We start from the raw sequence: 16,447 nt of genomic DNA, 5'->3' as shown, positions 1-16,447 counted from the left end.
GGAAAGTCCTGTTTCAAAACACAAAGAGAAAAAAATGGGAAAGGGTAAAAAAAGTAGGCTCTATTTACACTTTGTTAAAATAATAATAAAAGGTAAATTCCAGACTTCTTGTGCCTTATGAATGTTTTAAAATGTATTGTGTTAAAACATTTTCTAGTTTAATGGGGGAAAAAAACAGTGAATATCTTTGAGTTTCAATTTTTATTTCATTTGTTTCTCACAGCAACCTGAAGGAACTGGCATGATAGATGAAGAGTTCACTGTTGCAAGGCTCTATATTAGCAAAATGAAGTCAGAAGTAAAGACAATGGTGAAACGCTGCAAGCAGTTGGAAAGCACACAAACAGAGAGCAACAAGAAAATGGAAGAAAATGAAAAAGAGTTAGCAGCATGCCAGCTTCGCATCTCTCAAGTGGGTGTTCTAGAACATTTCTTCATTCTTAAACTAGCCATATATAAATTATTATAAAGGTTTTTAGAAAATTAAGCAACTATAAGTTCAGCAATGAAATAAAAAGCTTCATTTAGTTATGTTGTCTTCATAGAGCAGGTATAGTATAAGAGCTCAAATGATTCAACGATTATATTTGCTAGTGTGTTTGTATGTTCAGTGTAGAAATTTGCTAAAAAGATGTGACTTACGTGACTGGAAGACTACTGAAAAGTGGCACAGTGGTGAATGTTTTCTAGGTTTGGCTGGTCTGTTATTCACTATGACAGGAACTGGTCAAAGAGAAAAAGAAATCACATTAGATAGAGATAGCTACAGGAATATCTAATGCCATGAGACTTACTGCCTTCATGTATAAGTGAATGTCCATTTTATTGAATTAATTTCTTAAGATTTTAAGTCTGGCCCCTGAGCACTTTAGGATAAAGTGCCTTAATAATTTCTTTGTAAATACATACTTACGTAAGCAATAAAATGTGCTTACTTTCAAAAATTCTTAACAAAATATGTGTGAGAGATACATTTCCCACCTCATGTCAGTATGTTTTTTCTAAAAGCATGAAGCAAAAATCAAATCATTGACTGAATACCTTCAAAATGTGGAGCAAAAGAAAAGACAGCTGGAAGAATCTGTGGATTCCCTTGGTGAAGAACTAGTTCAGCTTCGAGCCCAAGGTATTGGCTTCTGATTGTTTATGACTCATTCATTCTTTCTTACCTTAGTATAGTTATTGTATTCCTGGATTGATACTGATGGATAATTTGGAATGAATGATAGACAATTATGTCTTTAAGTGTGGCTTTGAGGTCTTTATTTTTCCCCCTTCAGCACTGTATAGAGACTTTCACTCTAGGATTTGAGCTCAACGTGAGGTCTTTAAATTATGAATGGTAATCTATTACTTGAGCCATACCTCTACTCCAGCTCTTTGCTGGTTTATTAGAGATTAGAGCTTCGATTTGTCTGCCCAAGCTGGCTTTGAGCTTCTGTTCTCAAATCTCAGCCTCTTAATTACCTAGATTTATCTTAGACACCAGTGCTTGGCTTGAAGTCCTTTGTGTGTGTGTGTACATATGCCAGTTCTAGGGCTTGAACTCAGGGCCTGGGCAGTGTCCCTAAACTTTTTTTCTTAAGATTAGTGCTCTACCACTTGAGACACAGCTCTACTCTGACTTTTTGGTGGCTAATGGGTTATAAGAGCCTCAGGGACTTTTCTGTCCAGACTAGCTGCAAACCGTAATCCTCAGACCTTAGCCTCCTAAATATTACAGGCATGAGCCATTGGTGCCTGGCTTTGAAGTCCTTTTATAATTATGTTTGAATATATAAATAGTGAAGCTTCCTAGCTTTACTTTTTTACTTTTTCTATAGTTTGTGTGTGTGTGTCTGTCTCTGTATACACACTGTATACACACATGCATGTGTATGTGCGTGCAAATCTTAACATAATAGGGTTTTTATAAACATTTGCTTTATGTAACTAAATGTACTAGTCAAAATTGTTATCAAACTTGGAGAATACTATTAAGTAGCCTACTTTTTATAAAAACTCATTTGCTTATTTTGGTTTATTAAAGAATAAGGCTTATTTTGCTCCACATTTGTCTTTTCTTCTTAAACAGAGAAAGTCCATGAGATGGAAAAAGAGCACTTAAATAAAGTTCAAACTGCAAATGAAGTGAAGGTAAACCTGTTGCTATATGGGATTCTAATAACTTTCATCTGTCATTATTAATTTTTATTAATCTGACTTTAAAATCTCTTTCCCCCCCAAATTTTAGCAAGCTGTTGAACAGCAGATCCAGAGTCACAGAGAAACTCACCAAAAACAAATCAGTAGTTTGAGAGATGAAGTTGAGGCAAAGGAAAAACTTATAACTGATCTTCAAGAGTAAGTATTTTACCTTTTCATATTGAAATTATTTTAATGGATTAATTGGATAGGAAGAAATACTAGGTTATTAGTGGATAATAATATCTTTACTTGAATTTGCCAACTGAAATGAAATTATAAAGTTTGGCTTGGAAAATTAAGTATTTTAACATTGATGGATAGAACTTCGAAGTTGCAGGTCATATTTTTGAAAAATGTTTTTAGGCCTTTTTAACTACTCAGTAAAAAGAAAAACTTCAGCTTAAACTCATTCTTACAAATAGTTATCAGAATTTTAAAATCATTTGAGAAAAGTTTAGTTGGAAATTGTTAACTTTCATGTTTCAACAGAAGTCTTAATTCATCTAGAAGCCATTTACTTTACAGAAATTATAGAGGTCTGTAATGATTTGAGTAAAAGTCAGAAGAGATTTAAGAAGTCAAAATAAAATGTTAAAATTTGGGATATAGATCTCATTGTTAATACCTAATAAGAAGGAAGGATAAGGATTCTAAGAGTAGAATAAAATAATTATTTCAAATCAGAACATCAGAAGTACTGTCTGGCTGTAACTAGGTCCCTTTCCTGTTCTTCCTCCCATGTGATGACAAAGGAGGCTTTCCTTGTTTGGGTTCAAAAAAAGTTTTGATGAGGCATTCAGAAAACTGAAGTTGAGCTTGCCTTTTTTTTTTCCAGCCAAAACCAGAAAATGGTGTTAGAGCAGGAACGCCTAAGAGTGGAACATGAGAAGTTAAAAGCTACAGATCAGGAAAAGAGCAGAAAACTACACGAACTTACGTGAGTAATTATTTTCACTGAAGTTTAAAAATAGAAAATTCAGTTATTTTCCCTCAGATGCATTTGTCTTCTGAGTTTATTTGATTCTTGTCTTTTCAGTAGTGGTGAAGATTTAGGTGGCTGCTGTTTTGTGTCACATTACGTCAACAGCCAAAACATGAATCTAATATATGACACTAAGTGATATATAGGATATTTTAAGGTCTAATGCATAAACTGAATTTTATAAATTTGATTTTTGCTTTGTTTTTAGCCTTTGAACAGAGGTTTTGTTGTGTACTTTTACTCATTTATTGAGTTTACTACTCAGTTTTCCAGAATCTGAGTTAGAGGAAAACTTGCAATAATAATTTTTCATGCACCTTAAATTGTAAACAGACAATATGCAAGTAAACTTGTGGGATGGTTACACCTTTCGGTCCAGTTCAGAGTTGATTTTGTAGAGGTTCTTCAGAGTCAGTAAGGATGTAGCCCAGTGTAGCAGAACACTGACGATAGTGTACTGGAGGCCCTGCATTCATTTCTCAGAACTGGGTTAAATAATATGCTGAGTGTACTGTAGTTTTGTTTAGTGTAAATTTAACGTAAAATATTTTAGTTTTTGAGGCTGGGGAATGTGGTTTAAGTAAAATAAATAAGTTTTTTAAGATATATACATATTTTAGTCTTTGTCAAGTGATAATATCTGAAATTCCTAGTTATTTTGGATAAACTAGTATAATACATATGAATATTTAAAAATAAAATTTTAAATCCTTGCTCCTTAAATTTTGCTATGTACAGAGATCTCCATCAAAGAGGAGGGGCTCATCTGATAAACTTATATTTGTAAGAAAATGATAAAGCATAAAAGATTACAAGAGGAAACTACTGATTAAATATGAATGTCTTTCATTTATTTGGGCCTAATTATAATTATTAAATTATTTCCTTATAGAAACAAAGTGAGAATACTTATGTATATTCTTTCACTATTAGGGTTATGCAAGATAGACGAGAACAAGCAAGACAAGATTTGAAGGGTTTGGAAGAGACTGTGGTAAGACAGTTGTGAAAATAAGTAGGATTAAGCTGTGTTTTATGGCGTTTTCTCATTCTGATTATTTTGAATTTGAAGTCTAAATTGCAAAACTGTTTCTGTTCTTAATTCAAGGCAAAAGAACTTCAGACTTTACACAACCTACGCAAGCTCTTTGTGCAGGACTTGGCGACCAGAGTTAAAAAGGTAATATAAAAATACTGAGGTGGATATTCATAGAAGTACTGCTTACTTTTGTGTAATCCTTTGTATTTGCAAATGAAATGATTATGTGACATGTCATTGTTCATGTAGTTAAGCATGAGTTTTTTGCTTTTGAATTTTTTTCATAGTATCCTCACCCTTTTTTCCAGAGTGCTGAAATTGATTCTGATGACACTGGAGGCAGTGCTGCACAAAAGCAAAAAATTTCTTTCCTTGAAAATAACCTTGAACAACTCACTAAAGTGCACAAGCAGGTAATGAGGAGTATGTTTTGTGTTACGTATAACATTTACAAGTGACAAATTTAGAGGTGGAAAGTATGAGTCCTAAAAAATTTTTATAGCCTGAGCCATTCCGTTATTTTATTAAGCAGTTATGTAAAGAAAGCTACCAGTGGGCACTCAGAGCTCACAGCTGTAATCCTAGCTCCACAGGAGGCTGAAATTTGAAATTTAAAGCCACAAAGGCAGTAAAGCCGAGGAGATTCAATCATCATAACCAGCAAGATGGATGACAGAGGTGTAAATCAGGTGGTAGAGGGCCAGTTGAGCAAGGGCGCGGGGCCAGTGTGAGGCCTTAAGTTCAAAACCCCCATACTGTTTGGGTGTGGGCAGCCACCACCAGAAAACCCCAAAACTAGCAGCTTGTAGGGAACTTAATATTTTTATCTTGCTGTGGTTTTAAGACAGCCTCAAACTCCTGATCCCCTTCCTCTCAAGTAGGGTATTAGCTACCATCCCCAGCTGGGAAGTTAATATTTTTAACAACCTTACTATCATAAAAGACCACTGAAAACATGTATTGTTATTTCCTCTGTAGGATTTCTGTCTTGATAGTTTTCTTAATTTTTTAATAAATTATTGGACCCAAATATAATTTTTTTCCTTCTTAATCTTTTTTTACATTTAATACCCACGCTGTGAAGTGTGTCATACTGTAATTCATAATTTTTAGGATAATACTTATTAATTATCTTGCTTATTTTAAAAATTAAACAGCCACTGTAAACCTGGTATGTACAATAAAGTTAGTCATTTTTTCCTTTTCTTCAGCACTTATCAAAGAGTTTGTTGTTGTGTTTACTTGTACTTTTAATATGTATAAAAGTATTTTCATTTTCCTCAAATCAGTTTTAGTAAGGATAATCCTGTACTTTAGCATTGTGTTCTGGTTTACTCTCTTTGCCTAATGGGGGAAATAATCTGCTCTGTAAAAAATTAAACACCTAGGGCTGGGAAGGTGGCCCAGTGGTAGAGTGCTTACCTCGCACGCTTGAGGCCCTGGGTTCGATTCCTCAGCATCACATAAGCAGAAAAAGCTGGTCCTGTAGCTCAAGTGGTTGAGTGCTTGCCTTGAGCTGAAGAGCTGAGGGACAGCGCCCAAGCCCAGAGTTCAGGCCCCACAACTGACAAAATAAAATAAAATAAAAATATTAAACACCTATCTTGGTGTGCATCTGTAGTATAAGTATGCTATATATATGTTCGTATATTCCCTGAATTGAAACGTCTTTACTAAAGAGCAATTATGAATTGTTCATCTAATCATATTATCTTGTTAAAGCTAGAATCCTTGTTTTCTTTGTACATCTTTAGTTGGTGCGTGATAATGCAGACCTTCGATGTGAACTCCCTAAGTTAGAGAAACGACTTAGAGCTACAGCTGAAAGAGTGAAAGCTTTGGAGTCAGCGCTGAAAGAAGCCAAAGAAAATGCATCTCGTGATCGTAAACGCTATCAGCAGGAAGTAGATCGTATAAAGGAAGCAGTCAGATCAAAGAATATGGCCAGAAGAGGGCATTCTGCACAGATTGGTTAGTAAAAGATGCTAAACCCTTCAAACCCTACTTAGCATGAAGGCTTACATTTAGTTGAACATTATGTTAATTTTATAACTCATTGCCATGGTGGTAGGTGTCAAAATTGCCAAAGAGTGACATTGTTAGGAAGGGAGAAATTGAATGATAGCCTCATTAACAGGACAAGTAGGTAAACAACCAGATATACAAGCAGGAATGTGAGGGTGAAAAGAAACTGTATAGAGCAACATTTTTAAAGAAAAAAGTGGATTGCATGAAAATAAATCAGCAATGAATTTTTGTTTCAGAATGATTATTGGTTTAGGGATAAGACTTTTTTTTTTAAGAGTTTATACATTAAGTCCAGGAGAAAAGAGCGTAGCCAAAAAGAACAGAATGAAACAAAAAGGCAAAAAACAATAAAATATTTTAGAATTGGTCACAAATAACAAGAAGAGATGATCATTACAGTCATATGTTGAGCTTTATTCTGAGTCAGTCTTTATTTTCATATTAGCTAAACCCATTCGTCCTGGACAACATCCAGCAGCATCTCCAACTCATCCAAGTGCAATTCGTGGAGGAGGTGCATTTGTTCAGAATAACCAGCCAGTAGCATTGCGAGGTGGAGGAGGAAAGCAAGTGTAAACACACATACTCACAGGTTTGTATTTTTATCTAGCTTTTGAATTATAGATGTATGTTAAGATACTGAGCCATTGGTTGGTAAATAGGTTTTAAATTTTCTTTTTTAGTTCTCACTTTAGTGACTTATTTGTTACTATAATAATTATTTTTGGTGGTACTTTACTATGGCTTGAACTCAGGGTTTGGTACCTCCTAGGCAGGAACTCTACCACTTCAGCCATGCTCCAGCCCTGTTTTGTTTTCTTTAGTGTGTACATTTTATAAAAATAACTTACCATGATTTCTTTTTTAGTCTTTTTTTTTTAATGGTTCAGATAATACTGTGTATTCAAATTTGTGTTGTATTTTTAAAGCCTATATTAGATCATTTTGAAATAGTTCTTGGTATTCTGTTAATACCGTGGAATCTAACTATTCTCTTTACTGGAACTTTAATAAGAAATACTTTAATTTTTTTCTATATTTGAAATTCTAAATTGAAATTTCTGTATATGAAACTTGAGATGTGAAACATCTTTTTATACTCCTTCACCTTTTAGATTATTTCCAGAAGAGTCCCAGAAGTGGAATGACAAGGTGTGAACGTTTTGAGGCTCTTGATCTTTATTAACACATTGCTTTCTAGAAAGATTGCACAATTTCATATTAGTCAGAAATACTGTCTGGTTGCTTCCTTGCCATCATTGAGTATTCATAAGGTGGGGGGGAGGGGAGGACTTGCTAGTCCAGAAGCTTGAACTGAAGGTCTGAGTGCTGTCCCTGAGCGTTTGTGCTTAAGACTAGCCCTCTACTACTTGAGCCACAGCTCCACTTCTACCTTTTTTGAGTGGTTAATCAGAGATTAAAGAAGGGAGGAGATTTTCAGATCATACATATTAAGTTTCTTTTTTACGTTTTTCATGTTACCATCTATATTCAACTTTGAACTCTCAGACCTCATTCACAGAGAAGTTAGACCATAAACTTCGTTAAATATAGGTAATCCTAGTGTACTGATGATAATCTGGGAAATAGTTAAGTGTGATGACCTAGGAAGGAGGGTAACCTGGCTATACTAGGTTTACAAGATTTGAAAATTACTATGTGGAAATATAATTGCAGGCTACAAGTGTGCTATAAATGGTAGAGCACCAGCCAAGTGAGAAAGCCAAGCAAGTGTGAGGCCCTAAGTTCAAGCCAACCCTGATAGTTCCCCAGGAAAGCGTAGTTTGTATACACACTTTACAGAATTATACACTTATATAACCATAATACACAAGCGTATATGCACACACACACATAAAGCTTTTTATTGCTGATCCAAACTACAGTAATTCTTAATTTAAAAACTTTTTTTTACTAGTTTATCTTAAATCATGATTGATGATAGAGTGTTAATTTGAAAAGCTAAATATTCTTTAGAGAAATTTAAATTTCCTTTTAAGGATTAAGAAAAACATTTCAGATCACTGAATTTGTTTTGGGAAGGTAACCATTAATGCTAATTCATACCTTTAGTTTCTCATTTTATGGGGTAAGTCTTTTGCCTTACATGATATTGTGAGTAGATTGAGTTTTACTGAATACAAGTATAAACAGGCATTTTAATGTAAGGATAGCTCCAGGTAACAAATGCTGTAATTGTTTATTTCACTGTTCACTGACACTTTTCCAACATAGATACTTCCCTTGTTTATTATCTCCCCACTGTACAGAACTCCCATCTTACCCTTTTTTTTTTTTTTACAGCTACCATGTATGTGACAGCTAGTTTGTAGTTTGTAGTTAGTGATTTAAGGATGTCACTAATTACTGTCTATTGGCTAAAGAAAATATGCCATTATTTTTAAAACAAATAGAATTTGGCTGGGAAGGTGGCTCAGTGGTAGAGTGCTTGCCTTGTATGCATGAGGCTCTGGGTTCGATTCCTCAGCACCACATAAGCAGAAAAGGCCAGAAGTGGTGCTGTGGCTCAAGTGGTAGAATGCTAGTTTTGAGCTGAAGAGCTGAGGGACAGCCTCCAGGCCCAGAGTTCAGGCCCCAGGACCGACCAAAAAAAAAAAAAAATCATGCATCTGCTTACCAAAAACTTTCATTAGGAAAGAAAAAGACACATGAAGGGGTTCTTTTTTTTTTCTTTTGGTCCATTGTGGCTTGAACTCAGCGTCGCGGGTGCTGTCCCTGAGCTCTTTTGCTTAAGGCTTTACCTCTTTGAGCCACAGACTACTTCCAGTCCTCAGATCTCAGCCTCTTGAGTAGCTGGGATTATAGGCATGAGCCACCAGCATCTGGTTTTATCTTTGAAAGATTGTTCCACTCATGAGTAGTAATGTTTATGCAGCAAAAAAAAGGATAAATCAAATCATTTAATATTGCTGTTTATTGGAAAGTGATCAAAGGAATCATCTGAAACATTTATAAGTTATTGACATATTTAATTTCCTTGTTTCATTCTTTATGATGAGTTGTAAAACTGAAAACAGTTTGTGCTTTCTTGTTTTCAGATGTTGAAAAGTAACTGAAGTATGAAGAGGACCTAGTATCAAGCAGCCATTCAATGACTGTAGCCTCTTCCCCTGTGGGATTGTAGAATTATAATTTTTTTTTAAAAATGTATAAATTATACCTGGCCTGTACAGCTGTTTCCTACCCACTCTTCCTGTAAACTCTGCTGCTTCCCAACACAACTAGAGTGCAATTTTGGCATCTTAGGAGGGGGAAAAAAATGACAGTTTACAACTGTGGCCCTATTTATTACACAGTTTGTCTTTTGTGTCTTAAATTTAGTCTTTACTGTGCCAAGCTTACGTTACCTTTTAGGGCTATGCTTTTTGTATTTGCTTTTTATTTTTAATCTCAGTTTAAATTAGCCACTACTAGCTTAAACTAGCTGCTAATGCTTCTTGTTTTTCTTTTCCTATTAAAATGTCTTCCTATTTTCTTTCTTTTTTTTTCTTTTTTCTTAGGGAAAATGAAACATTTAGATAAATGTCTTAAATTTTACCACTTGCAACACTACATGCCCACAAAATATATCAGGTCAGTACTGTATTTTAAAATCCCTTGGAATGAAATCAGGGTTGGAATTCCTTGTATTGTCTCTGAAATTTGCTTCTGAAAACTGCTGTTTGAGCACTGAAACCTTAACATTGCCTTAACTGGGCATTTAGACTGAGCACAGCAACTCCATTGTTATCTCAGGAGATGCATGTTGCTGAGTTATTTGGAATGGAATATTTTACATATCAAAAGCAAATCTCAATTTAAGAGAGTTTGGAAAAGGAATTGTATGTCTCTTCCTAATTCTGTACTTAGCTTGGTGGAATGAAAATACCCTGCTTCATTCTGGTGAGACTGCTAGCTACTGTAAGACTTGGACAGATAATTTGTCATCTTAATATAGTGAATTTAAGATATTATAGAATTAAACATAATTTTATATTGTTAGGTAACTACCAGCTGATCTAAATTTTATGGCCTATGAAAATTGAGGGAAAATGTGAAGAAACTGGTCAGATATACCATAAAGTTCAAAATAACACAGGTAATTTTGATCTGAAATCCCTGAGGTGTTTTTAGCCTGCTACACTAAGTCATACACTATAATTTAATCCTTGGTTAGTCTGGAAATAGTGAGTTGTTTGCAAGTCACTGATAATCCTCAAATAAACTCTGTTGGCCATAGTGTATAATTTTGTAATCAGTACAAAATGTGTACCAGTTTTTGCCACTTTGCTTTCAGATGTTTAAACTAAGTCAACCATTTGTTTTAGGGAACTATAAAAGTAATAGGGAAAGAGATTTTAATAATTGCTTTATTAGTGCTGGAGTAACTGCAACCATGTTAGCAGGAATTCACAGAAAATGGGTTTTTTAAATGTCAGTAGAAAAACTTGGGAAGTTCTGTGTTAGGATCTGGCTGGCAGAATTAACTTTTTGAAAAAGTTTTATACACAGATATTTGTATTATTAAATTTGGAGACATAGTCAGAAGACTCAGATCATAATTGGCTTATTTTTCTATTTCCTTAACTGTAATTTTCACTTTTATAATAATTTTGATTTGAAAGATAAATTTATTTATTTTTTTAACAGTGAAAGTTACTTGCTGTTGTAGTCTGAAGCCTTTCAAATGATTATGTTGCTCTTATGATTGATCAAAACAAACACTCCAAAAATTAAGGTGAAAGTAGGTATAGGTGCAGCAAGGTATAGGTAATATAGTTAACAGAAAGTGCTACAGCCTCATTATGACAATATTCATAAAGGAAACAGGTTTTTTTTTCTCTTATCTGAATATGGTAGTTTCATTCTTTTCAGATGTATCATGGGTATTGGTGCTGTGTTACAGACAATGAATTGTAACTAGCATGTGGTTCAGAATACACAATGTTAGTGTTTTTTTAATATGTTAATGGTTCTTTTTATCATTTCAAACTTTTATGATGTATACCAAGAATCTCATAAATTTGTTTTTAGTGGGTTTTCTTTGCTTTGGTAGGTCATTAAACATTTAATCTTATAAATAGAAATTTGTGGTCATCTAGAATATTGACACTGTTTCCATTTGCAGTGTCTTTTTAATTTCTTAAATTTTGGACTGGATATATTAACAATTCTCTGAATGGTATTGGTAAATGGTTCAGAAGAGAAACTCAGTGAAATAAAAGTAGTATTTATTCATGATGATCAATTAAATTATTTACTTAATTTAAGGAAACTAACTACTGTGCATAACTCAATTTGTGTGTAACTCAAATCTGACATGAGGTGAAAGGAGAGAGTCTGAGTCTACCTGTGGAATATGTTAGGTTTATTTTCAGTGCTTGAAGATACATTCAAAGGTATTGGTTGGGGAAGACGCCATAATTTTAAGTTAACCTGCATGCTATAAATGTGTTTCGTGTTTAAATAAAGAAAAAATGTTTTGAAATGTAATTACTTTCTTGAAACTTACTTGAAGTACTAGGTTGATTTTACATGGCTGAATGGCCTGACCTCACAGAATAAATAACCAAGCTCCAAGTATCAATCAAGTTCAACAGTTACCAACTCATAGCTAATCTTTTTCACCCATAAGCTTAACCCCTACTCCATCCATACTAATTTAAAGCAATCTAGACATGCTTTTTTCATAAATATTTTCATGTGTTTCTAAAAGATAAAAACTCACTAAGACATACAACAAATGTTGGGCATGGTGATTCACTAATGTAATTGCAATCATTGAGGCTGAAGCAGGATGATAAAGGATTTTAAGACCAGCCTGGGCTACATAGAAAGATCCTGTCTTAAAAATCAGACAGTCCCTGGTGCTGGTGGCTCACACCTGTAATCCTAGCTACTGGGGAGGCTGAGATCTGAGGATTGCGGTTCAAAAGCCAGCCCCAGCAGAAAACCAGAAGTGGCGCTGTGGCTCAAGTGGTAGAGCGCTTTGCCTTAAGCTGAAAAATTAAGGGACAGTACCCAGGCCCAGAGTTCAAGCCCCCCAACCGACAAAAAATGAGAAACACAACAAAACCTAACAAATTTTTGTTCTTGTAAGTAATTTGCATCATAGTCCAGTTAAATTGTTTGCTGCAGACAACCCCATTCCCTTTCTGTTTTTTTGCTTTGTAATTGATTCATGAAGAAAACAGGGAACATTACAAAGTATTCCCAGATTCGGACAATTGGGCCTCTTTGATACCATTTAACATAGTTCTCTGTATGTTTTGTAAATTCGTTTCAGATCTATCTGAGATCCAGCTATTGGTTTTGTTTGAAGAGGGCAGTAAATAGGAACTCTGGCTACTGGACCAGCCATGGCTTTTCATGGCTCACACTGATACCTAGGCTGATTCTCTAACTTGGTTATTGGCAATCCCATGCCCCAGTAAACATTTGTGTGCAAGTTATCTATTGTGATGATTTCCATTCCTTTGCCCAAGAGTTGAATATTGGAGGATCTTAATGGTAGTTCAACTTTTAGTAGTTGGACTAGTTTCCATTCCCACCAATAGTAAAAAGGCTTTCTCTCACATCCTTACCAGTATTTATCATTTTTTTTTTTATGATGATTATCTGACAGGTGAGATGGAATCTCAATGCCATTTTGATTTGTACTTCATGGCTAAGGATATTGAATTTTCTTTATTGGCCATTTGTAGTACTTATTTTGAGAACAGTCTATTCATTTGCCTGTTCAGTGGAGTTTTGTTCTTACAGTGTTTAAAACTTCAAGTTCTTTGTATGTTCTGGGTAGTCATCCTTTTTTCCAATGAATAGTTGGCAAGGATTTTCTCTCATTCTGTAGGTTGTCTCTTGATTCCAGTCATTGTTTCCTTTGCTGTGCTTTTTCATTTGATGCAATCCCACTTGTCAATTTTTGCTCTATTTCCTCAGTAAATGGAGTCCTATTCGGAAGCTTAAAAGCATTTCCTTTGGATTCCTTATAAATTTCCATCTTTGCTTATATTACAGCACGCATCTGTAAATTTATTGGTAAGAAAATTTGGAGGAGTTTTATTGAGTAAATAAGCAAACAGGCAAACAGACAAGCAGAAAGAGACTCACTCTAATAATTTAGAGTGTGGTGCTCTTGAAGGGCAAGAGACCCTCACTGGTTTTTTAATTCCTGGTCTGGTAATTCTAGAATTTTCCAATTTTCCAATAAATATTCTGTCTCTGTTCTAGTAAAGTTATATTACTTTGATCTTTTGTTAAAAGCTGGACTTAAACAAAGAGATCTGGGTCCCATTTCTAACAGTGAGTGAGCCCCAGGCCTTTCCAAAACATCTATTCTTCGGCTCCAGTAAGCATTTTGCATATTCACCCGTTTAATTTGGGAGGCAAAAATCTGCTCTATGGCTCACTTCTCTGAGGAATCTAATCTTATCTGTTGGACTGGAAGCTGAAAGTCAATTCATTATGTGATGGCCCACATAGTCACACTTGTGAGGCTAGAGGTGAGAGGGAGTTGCTGATGCAGTCATGGTGGATGCCAGGATCAAGTGACCTGCTCTTGAGGCGTGCATATTCCTCTAGTTCTGCTCCAGCTCAGTCCTGGATATGCCATTGTCCTGATGACATTGTGGGTTTGACAAAACCACTCTTGATGGCAGTTTCCAAGTGGGTGGGCACTTTGTGTTCTGTGCTCAGTGCTCCATCTCTTCTAGGCCTGACATACCTGTTGTGGATCCAAGGCATGATTATAATTCACCGCATTATCTCATGACCTTGCTCCAGGCTTTGAGGGGCTTGCATATGATTTTGCCATGGGTAATTGTCATCATCTTTATTTGAGGTAGTGGAAGTGGAATGTATTTCCCACCCTTAATAGCTGAAACTTCACATCTGGGTTTTTTGGTGATGGCCCCCAATGTGACAGCTACTTGGACATCAGCCTGTATTTGCCACACGGCCTTCTCCTAGACTGGATCCCTCAAAATCAGCATTTTATATTCCTTAGCAAGTGCCTGAACCCAGAGTCCTACGGGGCATTGGGCTTGGTGGCAAGAACAAGAAGATATAATCATTTGTGCCTTGTTTTGAAGAGGAAATCTTGGCATTCTTTAGTACTAGATAAAGCAGCCTCCCAGATTTCTCCAAGGTTATCTCTCACACTCGAGATACCTGTATCACACAAGGCTTCAGTGTGAGAACCTCTTCTGGTTCATCCTCCTTTCTGTGGGATTGCTCAGATCTCATCAGCAATATTACAGGAGCCAGGAGAGTTAATACAGCCCTTGAACAAAGTTAATGTGTTTGCTACATGTGATTGGGACCTGCTTCTAGTCCTTGTTTTCTGATTGATCTCATGTAAGTGAGAAGCACTGCCAGAAGCTTGGTTGGTCACTATACAGTCATGACAGTTCGTAAATAAGCCAGTTCTAGGTACAGACCCCATATGGATCCACAGAACATGTGCAGTCTTAGCATGAGTACAAATACATTACCTATAGCCCTCACTCTTTGCCCTCAGTGTTCCCTCATGATGATGATCTAGGTATCAGTATCAACTTAGACCCGGTGTCCAGCAGTCCTCCATGTTATCTTAGCTGCTCCAGTAGAGCTCAGTGGTAACACACTTACTTTGCACATGCAAGGCCCTGGGTTCAGTCTGATCTTTTAAGACTTGTATATGTGTGTGTATGCACATATTATAGTTATACATGTATATTTGGATATTTCCCTTCAGTGTCCAGTTAACCAGAGTAAGTTACCATCATTTTTTTTTCTTTTTTTTTGCAGCAAGACTAGTAGAATTCTGTCTGACTTAGGAACTATGTGTCAGTGTCTTTCCTGGAGATCCAGACTTTCTTCTTTTTGGGGGGAGGAAGGATCAGAAAAGTCAGTGAGACTCTTATTTCTAGTTAACTAACAAAAAGCTGGAAGTAGAGCTGTAGCTCAACTGGCTTTGAGTGAAAAAGCTAAGAGACAGCATCCAGACTCTGAGTTCAAGCCTCAATATGGCAAAATAAATAAAATACCTAGGAAATTGATTGTTTCACTGACTTAATTAAGACCCATTTGTTTGAAATGAAAAAGGTAGTGTAAGCTGGGCACTGGTGGCTCATGCCTGTAATCCTAACTATTCTGAGGATTGCAGTTCAAAGCCAGCCTGCACAGGAAAGTCTGTGAGACTCTTCCTTCCAATAAGCTCAGAAAAAGCCAGAAATGATGCTGTGGCTCAAGCACTAACCTTGCACAAAGAGGCTCAGGGATAGCACCCAGGCCCTGAGTTCAAGCCCCAGGACCAGCAAAGAAAAGAAAAAAGGTAATGTAACAAAATCTAACCCCTCCCAACTTGAATATATTCTTTTCTCTCAGAATTAAAGTTAGGCACATAGCTTTTCTATACAATAGCTGCAATTGTGCACAGGCCTCCTGCACAGGGTTCTGAAAATGAACTTTTGTTTGATGCAGATGTAGGCGAATTAAAATGAACAAAGGCCCACATTTTCAGCCTGAGAACATTCAACTGAAAATGACAAAAGGATTTTTCTTCTGTCAGACTGAAGACAAAATGCAAACGTTTTGTGGCCATAGGTTACAGCAGCACTGGAATCTGTTGGCTCTCATTTTGAAAGGTCCTAATACTGACAGATGTTTCCTGACTAGTCCTGGCAAGGGTTCTAGGATATAAACAGGAAGAAATTGAAACCTCTTTCTGGCCTCCTTGTGACCCAGTATCTGTGAAAGTATGGTAGTAGCTAGTTCATTCAGGTGCCTGACCACTGTGTGGCCCACAGAGCTCTATCTGATGAATTTGGGAAGCCCCAGAGCCTCCAACAAAATTCCTACAGAAGAGGAGGCCTTAGCTCCCTTTCAGCAGGGCTGGTGACAAGATGAATGGTTATTAAGAAACGCTGGGGCTGGACGCCTGTGGCTCACACCTGTAATCCTAGCTACTCAGGAGGCTGAGATCTGAGGATTGTGGTTCAAAGCCAGCTTAGGCAGGAAAGTCTCTGAGACTCTTATCTCCAATTAACCACCAGAAAACTGGAAGTGGCACTGTGGCTCAAATGATAGAATGCTAGCCTTGAGCTGATGAGCTCAGGGACAGTGCCCAGCCCAGAATTCAAGCCCCCTGACTGACCAAAAAAAAAAAAATTGCTGGGGTACAGATCACTTAACATAGACTCAGTACCCCCCAAACATTTCTCAGCCGTGTG

The 16,447-nt window shown here is 36.2% G+C and overlaps 1 protein-coding gene across 2 annotated transcripts in view; it reads left to right on the top strand.

The window, feature by feature from the left end:
• The window catches only part of LOC138805117 (kinesin-1 heavy chain), a 41,190-nt gene extending 30,114 nt beyond the window's left edge, over window positions 1-11,076 (top strand). The window contains exons 16-27 of one of the 2 annotated variants that reach the window (XR_011365445.1): window positions 224-412; window positions 1,009-1,126; window positions 2,075-2,136; window positions 2,234-2,343; window positions 3,023-3,124; window positions 4,103-4,163; window positions 4,278-4,349; window positions 4,517-4,621; window positions 5,963-6,179; window positions 6,682-6,828; window positions 7,352-7,388; window positions 9,296-11,076. Coding sequence is in view for 1 of the 2 variants with exons in the window: in XM_069989707.1 (XP_069845808.1) it covers window positions 224-412; window positions 1,009-1,126; window positions 2,075-2,136; window positions 2,234-2,343; window positions 3,023-3,124; window positions 4,103-4,163; window positions 4,278-4,349; window positions 4,517-4,621; window positions 5,963-6,179; window positions 6,682-6,812 (1,167 nt within the window). In the remaining variant the exon portion in view is untranslated. The remainder of the gene's footprint in view (window positions 1-223; window positions 413-1,008; window positions 1,127-2,074; window positions 2,137-2,233; window positions 2,344-3,022; window positions 3,125-4,102; window positions 4,164-4,277; window positions 4,350-4,516; window positions 4,622-5,962; window positions 6,180-6,681; window positions 6,829-7,351; window positions 7,389-9,295) is intronic. The other variant, XM_069989707.1, reaches the window with a different exon arrangement.
• Window positions 11,077-16,447: the final 5,371 nt, after the last annotated feature.

Source organism: Dipodomys merriami, unplaced genomic scaffold (assembly GCF_024711535.1).
Source record: "Dipodomys merriami isolate MVZ:Mamm:240054 unplaced genomic scaffold, mDipMer1.0.p SCAF_387, whole genome shotgun sequence".
NCBI classification, from domain to species: domain Eukaryota; kingdom Metazoa; phylum Chordata; class Mammalia; order Rodentia; family Heteromyidae; genus Dipodomys; species Dipodomys merriami.
Note: the sequence above shows the minus strand (reverse complement) of the source record. Positions and strands in the feature narration are given on the sequence as shown.